Source organism: Heterocephalus glaber, unplaced genomic scaffold, assembly GCF_053883595.1.
Source record: "Heterocephalus glaber isolate CG9 unplaced genomic scaffold, H.glaber_assembly_v1.0 deba00001757, whole genome shotgun sequence".
In the NCBI taxonomy this organism is placed as follows: domain Eukaryota; kingdom Metazoa; phylum Chordata; class Mammalia; order Rodentia; family Bathyergidae; genus Heterocephalus; species Heterocephalus glaber.
In genome coordinates this window covers 4,169,346-4,189,454 of record NW_028258454.1, presented here as the reverse complement: position 1 = coordinate 4,189,454, position 20,109 = coordinate 4,169,346, and the positions used below count along the sequence as shown (strand labels likewise).

General features: G+C 41.0%; 1 protein-coding gene across 6 annotated transcripts in view; it reads left to right on the top strand.

Moving 5' to 3' along the window:
* Sv2c (synaptic vesicle glycoprotein 2C) overlaps positions 1–20,109 on the top strand; it is a 225,263-nt gene that overhangs the window by 104,368 nt on the left and 100,786 nt on the right. For all 6 annotated transcript variants that reach the window (XM_087201195.1, XM_004870165.4, XM_087201193.1 and 3 more), the window contains one exon: positions 5,797–5,977. In XM_087201195.1, coding sequence (XP_087057321.1) covers positions 5,797–5,977 — 181 coding nt within the window. The remainder of the gene's footprint in view (positions 1–5,796; positions 5,978–20,109) is intronic.

Sequence of the window (20,109 nt, the reverse complement as noted above, 5' to 3'; positions counted from 1 at the left end):
AAAGAATCTAACAGAATAAATACCAAAGCTGAGATTTTTATATTATCATTTCTAATTCAACAATACAGAAATGAACAAAGAAGTCCAAAAGTCGAGACCTGGTTGGAAAAGGATCAGAAGAGCCCAGGGTTCCACGGAGATGAGACTCCGTCAGTGGCTTCTAGAGTAGGCATATCCCAGCTTTGGGGGGACCTACTTGGGGAGCTGTATTGGCTTTTTATGAATAAAGTAATATCTAGTAATATCTATGGAGCATAATTTGGGCAATAAAATGTTTTCTTAATTCTGTGAATACAAGGAATAAGATTATGTTATTACACTTTTCGGTCACTCCCAGAAATGTCTTCGTTACGCAAAAAGTTACTTTTATTTCACTTTGATTTAAATTTTTTGTGTTAACCTAAGACAGTGCTCTTATAAAAGGTCAATGTGATCATTATCTCATGGAGATTATTTCTCTGAATTCAGGATACCATTATGGATTGCTTTTCTTGAAAATCAATTTATAAATAAATGGTGCAGTGGATTCTGGAATAATGCATTAGCCATGGACAACCAGGGTGCTTAAAACAATTTTTAAAAACTAATTGGCTAAAAGTTGCTATGAGAAAAATACTATAGTTCATTTCCTTAAAATGTTCTGTTTTGTTTAAATGATTTAAAATGGTGGGGGGGGAGGTGACCTCTTCAGGGATTGTTACAAGAAATCAAAAGCATCTTAGCAAAGAGACAGAAATGGAAATGTGATATTTATCAGGAGAAATGAGGGTATTGATGTGGAAAAATATAACTCCCGACCTGTTAGATGTCAGATGTGCTAAGTTCATGGTCTCACAACACCAAAGAGTAAAGTCACAAACTTGGGAAGGTAGGAGAGTTTTATTGGGAAGAAGAAGAGAACAGCTCCTGGGTTTCCAGGAGGGGTCCCAAGTGAGTGGTTCGAGGTAATTTATACAGCAAAATCACAACGTGGGTACAACATGGGCCAGACTCCAATCAACCTGTTGGATTCCAAGTATAGTTGCTTAGCTAATACTCATCCCATAGGGAAATCAGTCACAGGGGTACATGGAAAGAAAGGAATTCTTAGAAGGAGTGTGTGTCCAGGTGTTTGGTCCCACACCTATGTGTCTGATGCCTATCGAGGGCCCCCTGGATCAGGTGGCTCTAATTACAGTATAATCTCAAGATTCTGCTTATCTCTAGGGATCCTCTCAGGCCTGGCCATTCCTTCTCCATCCTAAGGCCTGGCTTTCTTCAGGTTTGCCTCCTGCCACAGTTCTGATGCCTTTATTTGTTTGTATTGACTTCCTCGAGGGTCTGATCCTTCTCTGACTACATATTAATTTTTATCTAACTTAGCTGTCTATAATAGTGTGATTAAATAAAATGGAACCAGCCCTCATGTTAGCAAATCTGTGATGAGAAATTCATGCTTGGTCTTTGATTGCCTTCTCAAGACTGAGAGGCTGGGCGGCCAAGAGCGCCATCAGCATAGCTATGGGAAGGGCAGGTTCAACATTTCAAAAGCCTGACCGAATTAAAGCTTTATTAAATTCATAAAAGAATCCACGAATCATGGCCGGCTTCACTTAATACTGCTTGAATGCAGGTCCTGGGGGAGGTGAGTCCTTCCTGAGTACACAGCGCCATGTGCTGGGTGAGATGTCCAGCTCATCCAGGGAGATTGTGCCTGTCCCATGTCTTTCAAGTTTCCTGTGGGCCACATCTTCTCTCCTCTAACACCTACTGGACAAATACAATACTTGAGGCAAGAAATGCATTACAGAGGTTGTCTGTTTCTGCGGCAAACTTGGCAGCCTAAAAGTACTTTGAGATTTAAACAAGCACATGGATTACTCGGGATTGAGGTTCACATGCAGAGTCCAAGTCAGTAAGTCTCAGCGGGACCTTACCGTCTGCATTTCTACCTTAAGGTCCTTGGTCTGAAGATTGTACTTTGAAGACCCAGGATCTAAAAGACTTGGTTTCAAATTCTGTTTTCTCATAACCTCAATTTTCCCTCTTATAAAACATGGAGCTTTGGATCCTTTGTACTTCTGGCCAGCAGCAGCAGCAACTTGAGGCCTGGCGTGTAGAAGGCATAGTGTATCTGGTGGCATCTATCCTGAATTTTCAAAGATTTTCATTATAACACCATGAAGACAAAACAAAAGGTGAACTCAAATGAGACAGGAAATACAGTCTGTATTCTGACAAGCCCAGCATGATTATAGTTTTATTCACCTTGCGCCAACAAAGGTTTGGCTTTAAATAAGTCATATGATCAACAAATGAACATGTGCTGCCCTTTTCACAAATAAGCTACCTTGTTGGCTTAATTCTTTCCATTGCTTGGCCAATGGAAATTACCAAGTACCAATAGTACCAAGCATAGTCACAAAAGAGTATCACCATTAAATCTTAAATGTAATTTTAGCCAGAGTACAAGTGAGGATAAGATACCACTTAATATAACTTTTTTTGTTATAAACCTGCCAGTGTGGAGGAATTCAAATCCATTTTGAAAGCTTTCTTGTTTTTCAGGCTCCCCTCAGACATTCTCTTCTTCGTGAGCTCTTTCCCGAGGTCGAGGTCGACCTCTGCCCTCTCTCTGTGTACACCCCCCTGTGGAGCTTGCACTGACTGGGCCCAGGCTTGCCTGGCTATGTATCCATTTGTGTCCCCTACTGAGTCATGAGCTCCTGCTTAGGCCATCCTGATGACTAGCACGAGAATGTGGGAACCTAGAGCCCAGAGACACCGATGCACATTTCAGCACTGTCTGCCCTTGTCAGGTAACCTGGTGAGGCCGGGGAAGGTTGTGGCCTGGCTGCTTCCCTCTGGCTTACATTTTTGTTTTGTTTTTTTTGTGGTACCAGGGATCGAACTTAGGACCTTGTGCTTGTGAGCCAGGCACAGTGCCCCTGAGCTAAATCCCCGTCCCTCTGGCTTACTTTCTGTTAAGCCACTTTCCTAGATTATAAACTCCATTCTCTCAGGAGTCAAAATCCACACATCTGCAAGACCAGGCTGTTAGGAGGAAGGAGGGAAATGAGGGGTGCTTAGGATATAGGGTGAGGACCTGAATTTTCTGTGCTTGCCCCAGGTGCTCTGATCCCTTTTTTTTAAACAGAACAAGGTTGTGGTCGAGCAGAAGCTCTGACCCCCACCTAGAGAGCCTCCTCTGTCTATATCACTTGCTTCCTGGTTTGCATATAATAGGTGTTTCTCACATGAGCTCAAGAGAAAGAACAGTGTTAATATTCAAAATTAATAACAGGAACAATCTGGGCATCAGAGCAGGTCTTTTGTAGCTCTAGGCATTTGCTGGGGCATCAGGCTTTAACTCTTTAGTTTCAGGTCAAAGGGGTCCCATTGGAGGATCCAACTGAGTCTCAGAGCTGAGAAAGACTTCCAAGCTTTAGTCAGAGGAACATCATTTTGCCACCCTGATTTGCCACTTTGTATCTGGTAGATGTAATTGCCTAATCTAAGCCTCAGTTTCTTCATCTATGAAATGGGTTAGTAATACTTTGCAGCGTTGTGGTGAGGAATACAAGAAGCAAAGTATGATACATTCTTCAAAGAATCTCTGACACAAACTGATGGCCACAGCTGGGATAATACACTATCATTAAAAGATAGTAAATGGATGGCTGTCAAATGCAGAAAGCTTGCCTCTGTATTGCTCTCGCTTTCTGCATAGAGTGAGGATGGGAACAACAAGAGGCCTTGGGTTAGTGTTGCTGTCCTGTCATGCTGTTTACCTTTGGGGTGGATGGGAGGTATAGTACACAAGTGGCAAGGGGAAGCTTTGTTCCTGGGCCTGGGGCTACAAGAAAGGCTTCTAAGTCTTTAGAATGCCACAGCCATGGGCTGTGCCAGATCTGCGGCAGCCTGCTTTCTGATTTGTAGGCACTTTCAAGGACAGACGATTTTATGAAGATGCTCAGCTACCACTTATCCTTCTGAGGCCTGAGTGGCCAACTTGAGCCTCTTTCCTTATAAATAAGAGATACTCTGCCTATGCATTTCCCTGGATCAGTCTGTTTGCATCTGCAACTCCCTCCATTGTACCGATACATTCTTTAAACCGCCTGCTGGACATGCATCCAGTCTCATGATATGAGTAATCTCTACTGAGAGGGATAATCTGTGTATAGTTGCTCCCGTGGGACAGATAATTATGCCTTCCACACCCAGGCAAAGATGGACCACTCACCTCTTTGCAATCTCCCAGTCTAATTGGAAACAGCTCAGGTTTTGTCTGATGTTACAGTTGTTCCCAACATCCAGCACTCCCTGTAGCTCTGTGTACTCAGCTGTCTGCAGAGCTCATGTCATTGGTGGGGTGGTTGTGAGCCCTTGCGAAGTGATTTCCTTCTGAGTCTTGTTGATTCATTAACTGTGTAGTTAACACACTAATTTGTGGCCATTTAAATATTTTATTTCCCAAAGTAATCTAAAGCAATAAATGCACCAATGTTTGTTTTTACTTTCTTACTTTGATGCCACAGTATTGCTGGAATGTGTTTAGAAAATGGTTCTTGAGTGAACCAAAGGAAAAAGCAGAAATGGATGGAAGGTGAAGTGGCAACTTCTTTATTGCCACATCTGGATATGGCAAACCTCATTAATTGTGTTATTCTCTCTAGACACTGTGTATCCTTTTTAAAAAAACTTTTCTGAACCAACATTTGCCACACTTAATATGATTTTATCCTGACAAAGATTTTAGACAGGGTTGGTAGAGGTCTGGTTTTTTAGAAGAACAAAGTGAATTAGAAAATTCAAGTGTCTACTCATGGTGACACCAAGAGGAACCTCTGTCTAACTCCTGATTTTCTATTTGTTTCCCTTAGAGACCAGAGCCAACCATGATAAGTTTAGTATCTCCCTGCTCTTTCCCTTCTCCCTGAATTCCTTAAGCTCCTGACTCCAAGATTCTTTCTTGATGAATAGACCTAGAGATCGTTTTTAAAATGAACTATAATCTCTAAGCCTACCTCCCCAAATTCCAAGGAAGAGCCAGGGTTTTCAGGAAAGCCTAGAGCAGTTATGGCAAACCTTTCAGAGACTGAGTGCCCAAACAGCAACCCAAATCCACTTATTTATCACAGAGTGTCAACACCGCAATTATAACTGAATACTGAGGTTTTAGTTTAGAAAAAAGCAACTCTACATTAACATCTTTTGTCTTAAAAAAAAAACACCATGACACAAAGTGCCATAGGTTCGCCACCACTGGCCTAGAGAGAGAGAACCCATAGAACCCTCCAGAAGCACTTTAAGGGTCTGGCCTTGGTGACAGTCATCTGCTATAGGCAGAGATTTGAAACACTCTGGCAGGCCTACTTTGACCTGGGTGCCCTTGAACTGGTCCCCTATCTTGGCCTTGTCTTGGGACTGCATTGGACATTTGGACCAAAGGTGACCTGACCATGAGTCAAACTTCAAGCTTACTGCTCAAGGAGACTTCTAATTCTTGCCCACTGTATGTCCTTCCCCACAAGGCTGATATGGCACATGACCATTATGTCTTCTTCTCCATGAGTTGATAATGGAAATGACTTCCCATCAGCCCTTGCAACTAACTGCCCATGGTAACCAGCAGTAGCTGGCAGAGCTTACTTTCCTACTTGAAAGCTGATTACTGTATCCTGACAGACATGTTTTCTGAGGTCGTTTTCCCCATGAGAAATACTGGAATGTATTTTGTGCCTTGTTCATTTGCTGTGACGTGTCATTGACTTCCAATCTCTGATGTATCTCTTTGTTTTCTGTGTGTTGCAGGCAGCATAGTGTACCTCGGGATGATGGTGGGGGCGTTCTTCTGGGGAGGACTGGCAGACAAAGTGGGAAGGAAACAGTCTCTTCTGATTTGCATGTCTGTCAACGGATTCTTTGCCTTCCTTTCTTCATTTGTCCAAGGTTATGGCTTCTTTCTCTTCTGTCGCTTACTTTCTGGATTCGGGTAAGGTTTTCTCCTTCATATTTTATAGTAATGTGTTTATTCATAATTGTGCATGTGCTTTTCCCTAGAGAACTTCATTACCAAGAAATTATCTCTCTTTTTTTTATGGTACTAGAGTTTTAACCCAGTACTGAGTTACACTTCACCCTGAGCTGTATCCAAGCCCTTCCATCTTTTTAAATTTTTTTAAATTTTATTTTAAGGCAGAGTCTCACTAAGTTGCTAAATTGCCCAGGTTGGGCTCAAACTTGCCATCCTGCTATGTCAGCCTCCTAGAGTGCTGAGATTATAGGCATGTGCCACTACTCCCAGCTTGGAAATTATCTCTTAATATATTTCCTCTTCTGTTTTTGTGTCATCTTAACAATCCACAGTGCTGGTTCTTAGAAATATGATTACCAACCTTTTGGATCTGGGATAGAAGTAAAACATGCCTGCATTCCCAAGGCCAGTGGTTTTATGTATCACTTCAAAGAAACTGGTATTACTCTAAATGGAATGCTATTTCCATACCAGAGCACATTTATACATGTATTTCTTCTGAAATTTTAATTTAAGAAAGAAGTAGCTCTACCTGTTATTATGAAGTAAAGATCCCATACATTTAGAAATACTTTTAAATTCAGGATTATAGTGTCTCAAGTAACTGTGGGTTTATTGATCTGTCTTATCTGAATGCATTGAAAGAGATAGAAGATTCAAAGCTTGCTTCTTGAGACATAAATTATTTCTGTTAGTTCTGTTGAATGAACAGAAGTTGTGCTATTGAACAACTACAGTGATGGAGGACAGCCAGCCATGCAGTCATCTCTGAAAAGTTGGAAACTCCACCCTAAGTAAACCCACTAGCTTGGGAAAACTCAATGGCTTGATTAGGAGAGTATGAAAAATTAAAACTTGGTTTTAATTTTTGAAAAATTATAGAAATATAAAATGTTTTATTTATGCTTGAGAATTTAGATATTATTTTCCAGGTGATGATGGAAATTATTTATTTTTATTTTAAATATAGAGAAGGAGATAGAGCTGGGTTATGAATTTGAGAACTTACCAGTTGTGGCTATTGTTAATACCACATCACATCCTACATAGCACAACACAATGCGATAAGAAAAAGTCAGGGAGCCCCAGCATATCTTTTGTACTTACATACACTACTGCCTCTTATAGCTTCTCATATTCTATGCCCTGCACATGATGGCCACTTAGCAAATATTTGACTAATTTGCACAAATTTAAGAAGGATTCCTTAGAGTAAAAACAGTGCTTCCCACCAAACCAAGGTGGAGAGAGTTTAGGAAAGTGTAAAAATATCTAGTCCTTAAGAGGAAAAAATGATCAGAATCAATAATTTCCTTTGTGATTAGGGGTCATGTCCTCAGCAGAGGACAATTTCTGTATGAAATTGGCTACATGCAGGGCTGACATGGTGAGTGTCTTAGTTACTTTTCTCTCATTGCTGAGACAAAATACTCAACACCCAAAGTTAAAGGGGAAAAGACTTATTTAGCTCACAGTTTGCAGAGGTTTCAGTTCATAATCGGCTTGCTCCAAGGCAGGGTGGTATGGAAGACAGACATTGCAGAAGAGAAACAGTTCATAGTGGGCAGAAGGTAGCAAGGCAAGCAAGCAAGGGAGAAGGCAAGCCTCTTTCTGTCCCTTATATTGTATCCAGTCTATAGGAATTAGAGCAGTGCCAAACCAATCAGTGGACTGATTCAGTAATCACCTATCCTTAATCCTAGTGCCCTTAATCCTAGCATTGCCCCATGAATCAGTCACACACTCTAAATTCAGCCACCTCTGAAAAAGCCCCACCTATGACTGCATGAGGTCCTGGGGGAACATCTAGACACAAGCCATAACTGAGGAATTTTGGATCATGAATTTGTAGGCTTCAGCAGACCCCAATGTAGACAGAATTGTGCGACCTAAAGAACAAGTAATTTTCAGGGGTATTTGTGAAAAGATCTTCTCAGTGAATGGGTACATGGGCCAACACATCCTTGTCACCTTTTATTGCCTATATAATACCACCAGGCTGTCAGGAGAAGGCTGGCAACCCAGGAGCTGAGCTTTGGGCCCTTTCAGCTTGCAGTCTTCTCCAGGAAATTTCAGTGATATCCATAGACCCAAAAGTACCTGACTGTGGTCAAATTGTTTGGGCAATTTTAATTGCTGATTTGTATTGTCGACCCAATTGACTGTAGAGAAAGGGGGCCATTACTGTAGCTGCAAAACATTCCAAACTAGTGGCTGCCCAGAAGCTAATTTAGGGGCAATATAGAACCAGAGACTACTTGAGAGTATTCATATCATCCTTATCCCTATCATGGACAAATTATCCTTCAGCCAGAAGATCAGGGCAACTAAACTCAAATGAACATAATTTACCTTGGCAAAGCATGGGCTGGGAGTTTCTGACACAGGTAGGTACTATGAATTGTGATACCAGAGGATACAGTACTGTAGGAACTTTGTGAAGTTGGCACAGGGCTGAAAAATCAAGACATCCAAGCACCCCCCACTCTTGCCCTTCGCTGTGGGACCTGGGAGTCTCTCAGACTCTCCAGGCTAATGTTTCTTTTATGAAAGAGAGATCATATTCCTACCTTGCACTGGGGATAAAAAGCGATAATGTATTGGAAGTACACGGTAGAGGAGAAAAGGAGGGATCATGTCTTTACATTCACCCGTGGTTTGGCATTTCCTGTTCCCCCTTTCCTCTTGTCCCGTTCATACAGCTGCACTGTCCTGTGCTCTGTTCTTCAGTGTGACAGCAGGAGGCCCAGAGATAGAAGTCTCTTTCAGACTGTGAAGTTTGAGTCTTGCCCATGAGAGAAACAGAAAGGACTAGTTATGGACGAAGGCTTTGAGAGAGAGCCCGAGAAGTAACACCAAGCCTCAGTGACCTGCAGAATAGAGAATGGTTTCCTAAGCCAGGGGCAGGACTGAGTGGGGATGAGATAATAAGATTTGCCACCTGAGCCTACGTGGCAAAATATCTACAGAGTTTTGTGGGACCCAGAAACTGGGGGAGGGAAGGGGTAGGAAATTAAATTAAGAAAAATGAAGAAAAGAATCTATATTAGCTAGGGCTATCTATAATCTATAATAATATATAATAATCTATAATAGCTATAATCCTCATCCTGATTGCACTACCCTCCCTCCGAATTCTATACATAATTGACGAAATCAACGATCCATCATTAACAGTAAAAACCCTAGGCCATCAATGATATTGAAGCAAAACCAACAGGATGGATAGATGTTTGGACAGACAGACAGATGGGGATTTATTAGGGGAGGCTGAGAGTCTGCAAGTTGGAGACCAGGAATATAGATAGCATGTCTCAGTCTAAGTCCAGAAGCCTCAGACCTAGGAAAGCTGAAGGTGTAATGCTCAGTCTGAAGACAAAGGGCCAAGAACCTGGGGAGATGGGGGACTGGACCAAGTTCTAATTGCAAAAGGTACAGAATCTAGACTTTTGACATTTATGGACAGGAAAAGATGGGCATCCTGGCTCTGGGGGGATTGGACAGGTTCCATCTTTTCCTCCAACTTTTCCTGTGTCAGACCCCAGGGTGTTGAATAGTACCTGTCCACATTAGGGCAGATCTCCCCCACCGGGTTGTGAACTCACACATCAGTTACCGTCCCAGACACATGGAAATAATGCTCTCCTGCTATCTAGGTTCCCTAGTGGAGTCAATACCCCTAATTGGGTATTTATTCAGTACTCTGTCCCTGAGTCTCTGGGAAGTCTTTCCATCCTCCAGTGCCATTCCAATTCAACTACCTCCTGAAACCCTGCCAGGCTTTTCAGGGATATAGTTGAGCCTCATGCTGTTATTCTGGCAGCAGAAGGAAGGCACCAGAGCACTCTCCAAGCTCTACCTTCCAGGGGAGGCAGATTCAGAGCCTCTCAAAGGAAGAGAAAACAATGACAACAAGTGAATGAGAAAGCAATTTCCACTTAAAGGCCCTTCTTGTTTTTAAAAGCGTATAATGATTCAATCCTTTATTCCCATTACTTAGGAACTCAGTACCTAAGCAACAAAAATTGATTTTTTGCTTTTGTTTTGCAGTACTGGATTGAACCCAGATCTTTCATACCAAGTTACATCCCTAGCCCTTTGTTTAACCATTAGTTTTTGAATTCTGAGACGGGATCTCACTAAGTCACCAAGTTGCCCAGGCTGGGCTTGAACTTGCAGTCTGCCTGCCTCAGCCTCCCAGAGTGCTAGGATTACAGGCATGTGCCACCATGAGCCACTAAGCAGCAGAAGTTTGATATATTCTCTTTGTACTTAAATATTCTTTATTAGCACATAAGCCAGAGAATTAAAATTCTCTTGCTGGAGACCTTAAATAAAAGATCACTTTATACCTACACAGTTAAGCAGCTCCCTCCACTCACATCTGGTCAGGTTTTAAAATTGAGAAAATGAGGTGGTAGAAGAAATAAAGTTCCACAGGTTGGGGGTGTTTCCGCAGTGGGTCTCTGGTCTCAGACCCTCCAAGGTCCACCATCTCCCAGGAGCACTGTGCCTGCCCAGCTCTGCACTTTGAGGTTCTACTCCCAAGCCCTCTCCCTCACACCTCCAAGAGGGGTTTCCTAGCAGAGCTCACAGGGGCTCCACCACAGCTCCATTTTGTTTCTTGGTGGTACTTATCACCCATGGCTGGAGACCCTCGCTTTCTTCCTTCCTTCCTTCCTTCCTCTTTATTTCCTCTCTCTCTCTTTCTCTATTTTTCTCTTTCCTTCCTTCCTTCCCCTCCCCCCGCCCTCTCCCTCACCCTCTCCTTCTCCCTCACCCTCTCCCTCTCCCTCTCCTTCTTCTTCTCCCCCCCCCACCTCCCCCTCAAAGGCTTAAGAGTCTGTCTTGTTCTACACACTCTGCTTTCAGCATTTAGGGGTCATTGGTTTCAGGGCCCCAACAGCTAATCTTCAAGTCCCTCATATAAAATGCCTATAACCTACACACATCCTGTATACTTTATTTTTTAACAGAGTCATAAAGGGATTTATTAGGCCAAATTTTAAATGTACACACCCAAGGAAATAGAATGTGGGCCCTCAAGTCTGGAGCTGGGGATATTTATGGGGTTTTTTGGCAGTGGAAATCTGTAGAATTTGTGAATCTATAGAAAGTTAAGGCTTGGTTTACTATAGGAGAAATCACAGCCATCCACGGGTAGAAAGGTAAGGGCTCATTTTCCAGGTGAAAGGATGGCGCATTTCCTCCTGTAGCCTGGATGATTTACAGTACCATGTACATTGTAAGCACTATGTACGTAGTTGTTATACTGAATTAGTCAGGGGGTGATGACAAGAGAAGAGTCTGTGCATGCTCAGTACTGATGTGATTGCTTTCCCAGAATACTGTCCATGCCAGGTTGGCTGAATCCACAGATCCAGACATCATAGATAGGAAGGTGGCTGTGTGGCTGCTGTGAAAGATGGGAGGCATAGCAGGGGTAAAACAGAGTAAGCCTGCAGACCAGGCTACTTAATTTTGGTGTACCAGAAATGAGCTAGGAAGCTACTAAATTCTTACTTGACCACATAAGCAGAAAAGTTCCACATCAAGTGGACAAAACCTAATTTGAGTCCTAAACACAAAGTCCTGGCCCCTCAGTCAGTCCCCAGATTGCAGCCACTTTACACCCAGAACACCAGGTCCCTGGGAGGAAGGACACCCTACACTGCTAAAAATGTATTCTGTTCCTCATCTCACATCCTTCTGCAAAAGACCCAGCGACCTTTAACCAGGGTGCTTGGGAGGAAAACAAAGCAGGTTTCTGGGGGCTTACCAGACCCTGGCTGTGAAGGGACACTAATTGCAAGCGGCCAAAATGTCACTATGGTCCACCAGTCAGAGACGGGCTTTGGGAAGTCAGGTGATCGGTGGGGTTTTAGCTCAGGTCCTTTTCACAGTGGTCCAGTGGTCACTAACTCCAGCCTCTGCTTACTTCCACACTTCCAGAATGCATTACTGGGACAGACCCATCTGCAGTGGGCAGAGCCCCAACTTGGTAGAGCACCTGCCTGCCAGGTGTGTTCACGGGGAATTTAAGAACCCAAAGAGAAGTCCTATGTCACCAAACCATATACTTCATTTGGGAGATTTGAAACCAGGAATGACTCAGCTAGGAGTTAAGTTGCAGTTAAGTCCCTTTAACTTGCAACTCTGTAAATGAGTAAAGTGTAGGTTCTGAACCCAAGGCTTGGACACATCTTCCTGCTGGTGTTGCAAATGCTCTGTCTGTGTCATCCTTAGCACTTCTGTGAGATATTCCTCTTTTCTCTTCCAGGGAACTTGTTTTAGGCTGAAATTTACCCAGGTTCATGGTTTCATTGTCTATGTGTGCTTTCCTCTGAATTCACCAAGCCAAGTCTTGAGTACCTCTTCTTAGAAACATAAAATATGCCCAGCTACCATATTTTATGTGACTTAAAATATTAATTCAGCACAAAGAAAGATTTTCCTGCTGAGGGTGACAGTGCTTTGTGGGAATGAGGAAGAGGTCGTCACCAGTTACTGAGCATGCCTTTCACTTTCCTAAACGAACCTTGCACCAAGGAACAGGCCTATCCCTCTGCTCTTCTGTTACAGAAAATTAGAAAGATGGGAAATGGACTTGGCACCATTGATTCATTTCATTTGTCCTAGAATTCAATTCTTTGTTTCCAGTCACTGTTAATAAGGGGAATGATAATGCTGGGCAATGTCAGGGTTGTGAGGTTCCACTAAAGGCCTGGCATTGCTAAGCATGAAGGTCAAGAGAAAAATATAACAGCAACAGGAATGAAAATGAAATTTCAGGGAGCCTGTGTACTGTAAGAGAAAGAATAGTCATTTCTTCCTCTGTACCAGAGCCTAACAAATGTATGCTTCATAGCTCTTAGCAGTATCCATTCATTAACTGTATTAAGTTATGGTAAGAATACCTTGGCTTTGCAGAAATGGTCATCATTAACTGGAATTCTTCAAAATGCTTTATATGTAGAATCTCTTTTATTGCCACATTTGTTTTTAATAAGTAAGCATGCAAAAATATTGTGCATCCTTTTTTAAAATTAGAAACTTGAAGCACAGATAGGTTATTATTTCCAAATAGTCAACAGTGTCCCCAGCTCTTCTGATTTTTAGTGTGATTCTAAACTACAAGGCTTTCCTTTCAAAGGTACTTTTTCTCTTAAGGTATGTCTAACTTCCTCATCACATTGGGAAAATGCAGATTAATTTACATTTTTCTTTTTTGGTATAAGATAATTTTCTTTACACAATTTATATCTATAGAACAGAACTGCTGTCTTTAAAACAAGAAAACTTACATATGACAGGCATTGCTTTTTTGTCAAAGACTTCTTTAAGCAAGATAGTATGCACGGTCACTTCTGTTTAATATGGTGGTAAACAGTGTACAGCATATTGCTGTTTTTATCTGTTTCTCAATCTTTCACCAACAATTAGGCTTTTAAACCATCATGCTGGTCACTTGCTAGAATATAAGCATTCAGGAGGGAAGAAACAAGAAAAGGATAATGACTTTTAATCACATCTCCTGTAAGATTTATAATAAAATTTTGTAACATCTGTACACTAATCAGATTTAACATAGTTCTTTCAACCTTGTAAGGTAAATACACTAATTTTCTTTTTCCAAGGCTATCATAGTAATTTGTATATATTAGAATTAATCTCACTTGACTTTTTTCTTTGTTTTATATCTCTTCTAGAAAAATTAAAAGTGTTTGTGTGGTTCACATTATATTTTTATTGAAAGCACTGTCTTTCCAGCACAAAGGTTGACCTTTTGACTCTTAGTATTTCCCATTCTATCTACAGGCAGAGGTGCTCTTGATCTTAAGGAAGAAGGGATAGAGGAGAAGATTTTCCATACTTGCAATATAAAATTGTGAGCTATTAGTTACATTCTGTCTTCAGAATTCACTCCGTGAGCCCCTGGGGCAGGAACCTGTGTTCTTCAGGCCCACACCTCCAGCTAGTGGACAGAAGCCTGGTGCAGTTTAACTAGATGAGGGGGTGGATGGATGGGTGATGGGTTGATAAGTAATAAGAAGATGAGTGGAATGGTAAATGGGGCAGTAGATGAGAACATCTATACAGCAAGTGGCCAGATATGGCTGCATGCTTTTATTGTTTCTTATAGGTCATCATAATGATCATTTATGCTATATTCATTCATGATACCTTTGAGGGGAATGTACTCTTCCAACTCTCTCAATAGCTAGGTTAGTTGTTTTTGTTTTTTCCCAGATAGTATTAGAATCCTGATCTGTGACTATACCATTTCCTCCAGTGGCACCAGGTCTGCTGCCCCTGATGCATAGATGGCCACAGGTTTGAGGCCTCAGGGGGCAAGTCTGACTGCAGACAAGGCCTATGAGAGTCGAATCACTGTTTTCTTAGCCATGCACTGTTTTTGCCCAAATTATATGTTTACAGATCAATATTTTTAAGTAAAATTTTAAATTTTCCTACCAATTACTCTACCCATAGTTTACATAATATTGATGAAACAACAGCTTGCTATATCAAAGGATATAATTTTTTAAACTGTGGTTGGAGATTGGAGGATTAAATCTACCCAAAGCATATGTCCTTCAGCACTGCCTTTGGGTGGAGATTTCTGTCCTTGATTTAATGATGAGTTTGGTTACCAATAAGTGAGCCCTCCCCTAATTATTTCTTTCTTGATTATCCATAACAAACACGTGCTTCTAATCAATATAGCAGCCTTATTTTCTGTGCCAGCCCGGCCTATTCAGAGACTACGAGGTCTGTGCTATTTCATCCAAACCTTGGAACAACCTCCCCAGGCTCTGTGATATTCTATTGACTTGTATAACATGGGATTCCATCTTTGGGGCTGCTGCTTTGATTTCTTATTTCTGGGTGCAGTTTAAAACACAATGAATTGGTTCTGAATTACTATGGAATTTGCCTGGCTGTTCAATGTCTTCCCTCTTTTTTGTTGATTCTGAATAAGAATTAAAGGGATATTTTTACGCAAGTTATTGGTGATTGTGATTCCTACCACAGAGTAGGCCATTCCTTATTCTTTGTATAATCCCCTTAAACTTGTCTTAATGAAAGCTGCCAGAGTTGGCGCTCAGTGAACTTTGCCCTCTGCTTCTTAACTGTATGGGACTCATGACTTTACAATGATTATCCAGCTTCCTCATTATGTTTCTGCCTAATGACTCACTTCCTAATAGAAATGGCAAATGCAAGGTGGAGGTAAAGAATTGTTTGACAGTCACATGCTAAAACCAGCAAAAATGAAATTCTTCTTTGCTATATGCATGCTTGATGGAGAATTAAAGAACAGAACTACTTAGTGGAACTTCTCCTTAGAGCAAGAAGTCATGAGACATTCCATAATTTCTCCCCTAAAATTATGTCATACTTCAAACCATTTTAAGTACAATTATTCTTGTTTACCTATAACCTCCTTTTTCACTGTAGAATCCTGAACCTCTTTTTGCCCAAACAACCGGTGTGTCAGTCAGCTTTCCATTACTGTCACAAAATACTTGAGATAATCAACTTAAAAAGAGGAAAGGTCTACTTTGGCTCACAATTTTGGAGGTTTCAGTCCATGGCAGGTTGCCTCATTGCTTTTGTGCCTGTGGCAAGGCAACACATCGTGGTGAGGATCACATGACAGAGCAGCTACTCACTTCATGGTGGTCAGGAAAAGACAGGATGTTGCCAGGGTCCTAATGCCCCTTTCAAGGTTACTCCCAGTGACTACAGGACATCCCAGTGGGCTATGCCTTTTAAAGGTTACACCACCTTCCACAGGCTGGAAACTGATCTTTTCACATGGGGGCTTTTGTGGGATGCTAATTCAAGCCAGAGAAGCCAGCATGACTCCGTAGGATAAGATACAGGGACAAACACCACCCACCCCTGGGCTGCCACCTGAGCTGGAGTAGTATGAGGTGTGGCTTCAAGACTTCAGGGATTAGGACAGTCAGGCTTCCCAGTCTCTCTGTGAGGTGTTTGGCACCCTTCATCACTTGCTATGCCAACCTGATTTAACTTACATGTCTTGCATTACTCAACACAAGAAATTCTGTCTTTGAGGCTGTGCATTCTTTGCCTTAAACAATATCCCACTAGTAAATTAGCCCTAAATTTTTAAGAAAATAAATATGTCTCATGATATTTACCAAACACCTAGATGGAGCCACATGCAGTCCTATTGAGGTAGTGTGTGTGTGTGTGTGTGTGTGTACATACGTGTGCATTGGAGAGAACCCCCAGTTTATTCTAGGAATATGTTTTAATACAAAAATTTTAGACTCTTTCTATTTTTATAATTATTGTAGTGAAACCTTATGATTAATATTATTTATAAAAATTATTATTACTTCCATCAAAATTATCTACTACTCCAACTCTAAAAGCTGGATATCAGTATTCTGCTTCGTTTATATAAATTCAATTATTTTCAGTCTGGATAATCTTCCTATACAGTGTGGATTTCTGTGATTATTCCTTCTGTGCCTTTTATTATCAAGGGTAATTAAGATTTGACAATTTTTGTCAGCTAATAAAATAGTCTTAATATCTGATACTGAGAAAAATTCATTATAAAACTCTGATCCAATTACTTCATTTATGTAAACATTCATCAAAAATGAGCTTGGAAAAAAAAGAGCTTGAATAAATTTCAGCAGTAGCTATCATTATGTTATGAACAATAATCTTTCCATGTTAACTGAATTTAAGGATGTATTACCTACCAGGTAAGGTAAAAATAACTATGTCTTATATTATGGATTTAAAAAATATGAATCTAATTATATTTTCTACATTAAAATCTCCATTCATTGCAAGAGTTTCTCAATCAAGCACTATTGATATTGGAGCTGGATAATTCTTTTCTGTGTGGAGAGCTATTTTATCACTGGTGGCTGTTCAGCATCTTCCCAGTCTCCACCTACTTGATGCCAGTAGCACCCCCTAAATTGTGACAACTTAAACTGTGTCCATACATGGCCGAATATCTGAGTTAGGTGTGTGTGTGTGTGTGAAGTCAGCCCTACCTAAGAACTATTTATACATTGGGAATTTGACAGTTTCCATTGAAATATTTTATATCTCTTTATATACCCTCAGATATTGAATCTTAACGCGATTAACAACATAAACCATAACAAATAATAGTAATGAGATGTATTAGCCTTTCTCATGAAGGCATGAGGTAGAACAACAATGAGAAATGTTTTCTAATTTGTAGGCTTTGGGGGCTGGGTTGTGGCAGTGGTTTCCTGTCCTCCAACATTTTGTAGGAGCCCAACTATATTAGCAGACAGCTACTTTCTCTTTTGAAGATATTTTTATCAGTGGTACTTATAGCAGCTACACCATTTTTTCAGAAGGCACACAGGTGCCCAACAGGAGCCCCCAGTGTCTTCTGACCGGTTCCATGTGAACTCCCTCCAAGACTAGGAGCACCCGAGCGTCTGAGCAAGGGGTGACTGCAGTGACTAAGGCATAGAGTAGCTCAGCAACTCTTTGGAGGCTACATTGGTATTAAACCTCCACCTTAACACCTTCAACTTCTTTTGCGGTCATATTGACCCCAGAGGTAGTGTATGTTTCTATTCATTAAGATGTTTAAATGTCAGAACAGACTATCTTAGGAAACTTGCTGTGCCAGCTCCAACACTGGAGAGCATGAAATTCAGTTCTTTGGTCCATTTCCATTGAGCCAGGCAATAAGGAGTTGAAGAGGAATACCCCAGCCAGCTGTCGAGAGAGTATGAATCACCAGCAACAGCTGACATCATTGCACCAGGAATTTTTTTCTCTGCTCAAGAGATGCCATAGTAAGATGAAAACTGTTTTCCCTCAAATAGATGAGCCCACAATAGAAAATGCTCAGACTATTCTAAAGATATCTTAGCTTAAAGACTTTTGCAAAAGATGGAAATAGGATCCTCAGTGTTTTTATCAGATTTACTTATCCCTTGGCTTTAGAGTGTCTTGTAGTCTGCTATACAAAGTGAGAGACATTGGTGCAAAAAATAAAACTACCTTAAAAAACAAGCACTGGGGCCGGGGATTTAGCTCAGTGGTTTCGCTGCCTGCTGCGAAAGTGCAAGGACCCGAGTTCTATCCCTGGTACCAAAACAAAAAACAAAAAAAACCAAGCATTGAATCAAACCCAGTTGGATTGCTTACAAGCTCTGAATAGTAGGTGTTCTCTTCCACTTTAATTTATTGAAAACTAACAAGCAAGTTGGCAGGCTTCCACTTGAAGTGTTAGCCATGATGGAGTACATTCATCTTGTTCCAGAGGTTCCTGACATATCTGACCATCCAGTTGTGCCTTCACAAAGTATGAGTTGTGGCTGTTATATACAGAACATCTGGGGTCCCAATGAATTGTTAATTAGATTGTGAAAAGTCAGTAAAAACTAGAATTCTTTTTATGCATCTAAAAGTGAAGCCACAGAGTAGGGACCTGTGTAGGACTTATCATGCTTATAAATGGATTTTTCATGTCACACAAAAAAAGGAGTACCAGTAAATGATTTGTGATGGACACATTTTCTTTTCTGCTAAAATGGGGTGCTGGAATGCAACCATTTAAATTCTATTCAAATGTTGTTGGATTTTTAAACTCAACTAGCTCTCTATGGCATGAGCTACCTAAGGAAGTGGGCGAGAGAAATACATGGGTCCACTAAGGGGTGGTATGGTGCCAGCTGGTTCTCACCACCTCCCTCATGCATTTGTTTCATGTTGGAAAGTTAGCTTGATGCATTTGGACCTGGTTGTTGCCTCTGTGGGTGCTGCTCCTACATCACCTTGTGTTTCATTTGAAGATATGGAGAATCAGATCTCTAGAGTCTGGGTGGTATCACCACATTCATAGTCCAGGAAACAGATATAGATGATGTAAGTTAGGGATTTGTAAACTTCTTAAATAGAAAATTTCACTAAGAAACACACAGTGACCCCTTATACATTATATGTACACATTGTGCACTACAAATATGTTAATAACACGAACAGAAGTTTCATGAAATGAACTTATGCTTATCCTTATTCTTGTTACTGGAGTTGTGCTCTCTTTTCATCTCTAATTTTTGAGATGCTGTTCATAGATTCCAAATTAATTTCACAACTCACAGATTAAATAAGATTGGCCTAAGTAACCTACCTATATCCACCGACAGATAAACTACAGTGTCACTCCAAGCAGAGGACATGCATGAAATGTGCCATATTTTAATCCACAAGTTAATGCAGAATAGTCTAAATCCTGTGGTTCATGTAGTACATCCAGTTTGCAGCAGAAAATGGCCTTTCCCTAAACTGCATTTGCTAAAATCAACACAAATACTTCTTTGTCATATCAAAGGCTCTAAGTGAATCAGTTATTGTTAAATGAATAAACACTTTTTATATCTTGACAGCAAATTTGTTTATGTTGTCATATGGATTTTAAGTATATTTAAGAATTCATATTGTTGGGAATAACAAGTAATATTTTACCATCCTGTCTTTCTGAGGCAGTGGTTCCTAAAATTGGGGATCAAGACCTATTTGAAATTTTTATGAAATCCCTGAATGGACGAAACTCTGATTCCATTCATTCTTGTTTGAGAATCCCCATCCTGAGCAGAGATCATCCACTGGCCCTGTCAGCTCTCCAGATCAGTGGGACTACCTCTTATCACTGCCCCTTCTGGAAGGAAGCATCATATCTCATTCCATTGGTGTGTAAATCACAGCTTCTTATTGGATTCTACAGGTCCCTTCCATTTACACCACTCATCAGTGGTGGACTGGATTGGGACTACAGTGGTTGGAGGTAGTGGCCCTTTTGGTTCTGTGTTTGATAGGGCTGCAGGACCAGCTGCCATGGTGTCACGGGAAGGGAGGACAGATTACAGAGAGTCCCTGTAGACGTCTGGAATTACTTCCAGAGTTCCTATCCCATGGGTAGTACATATCACAGTGTCTCTTTGTAAAAATGAATTAATTAAAATATTCACTAGTTTTCACTAAATTATTACAACTTAATAAATGTCAAGTAGGTCATCTAATAATACTGAGCAGAAAGCCAATTG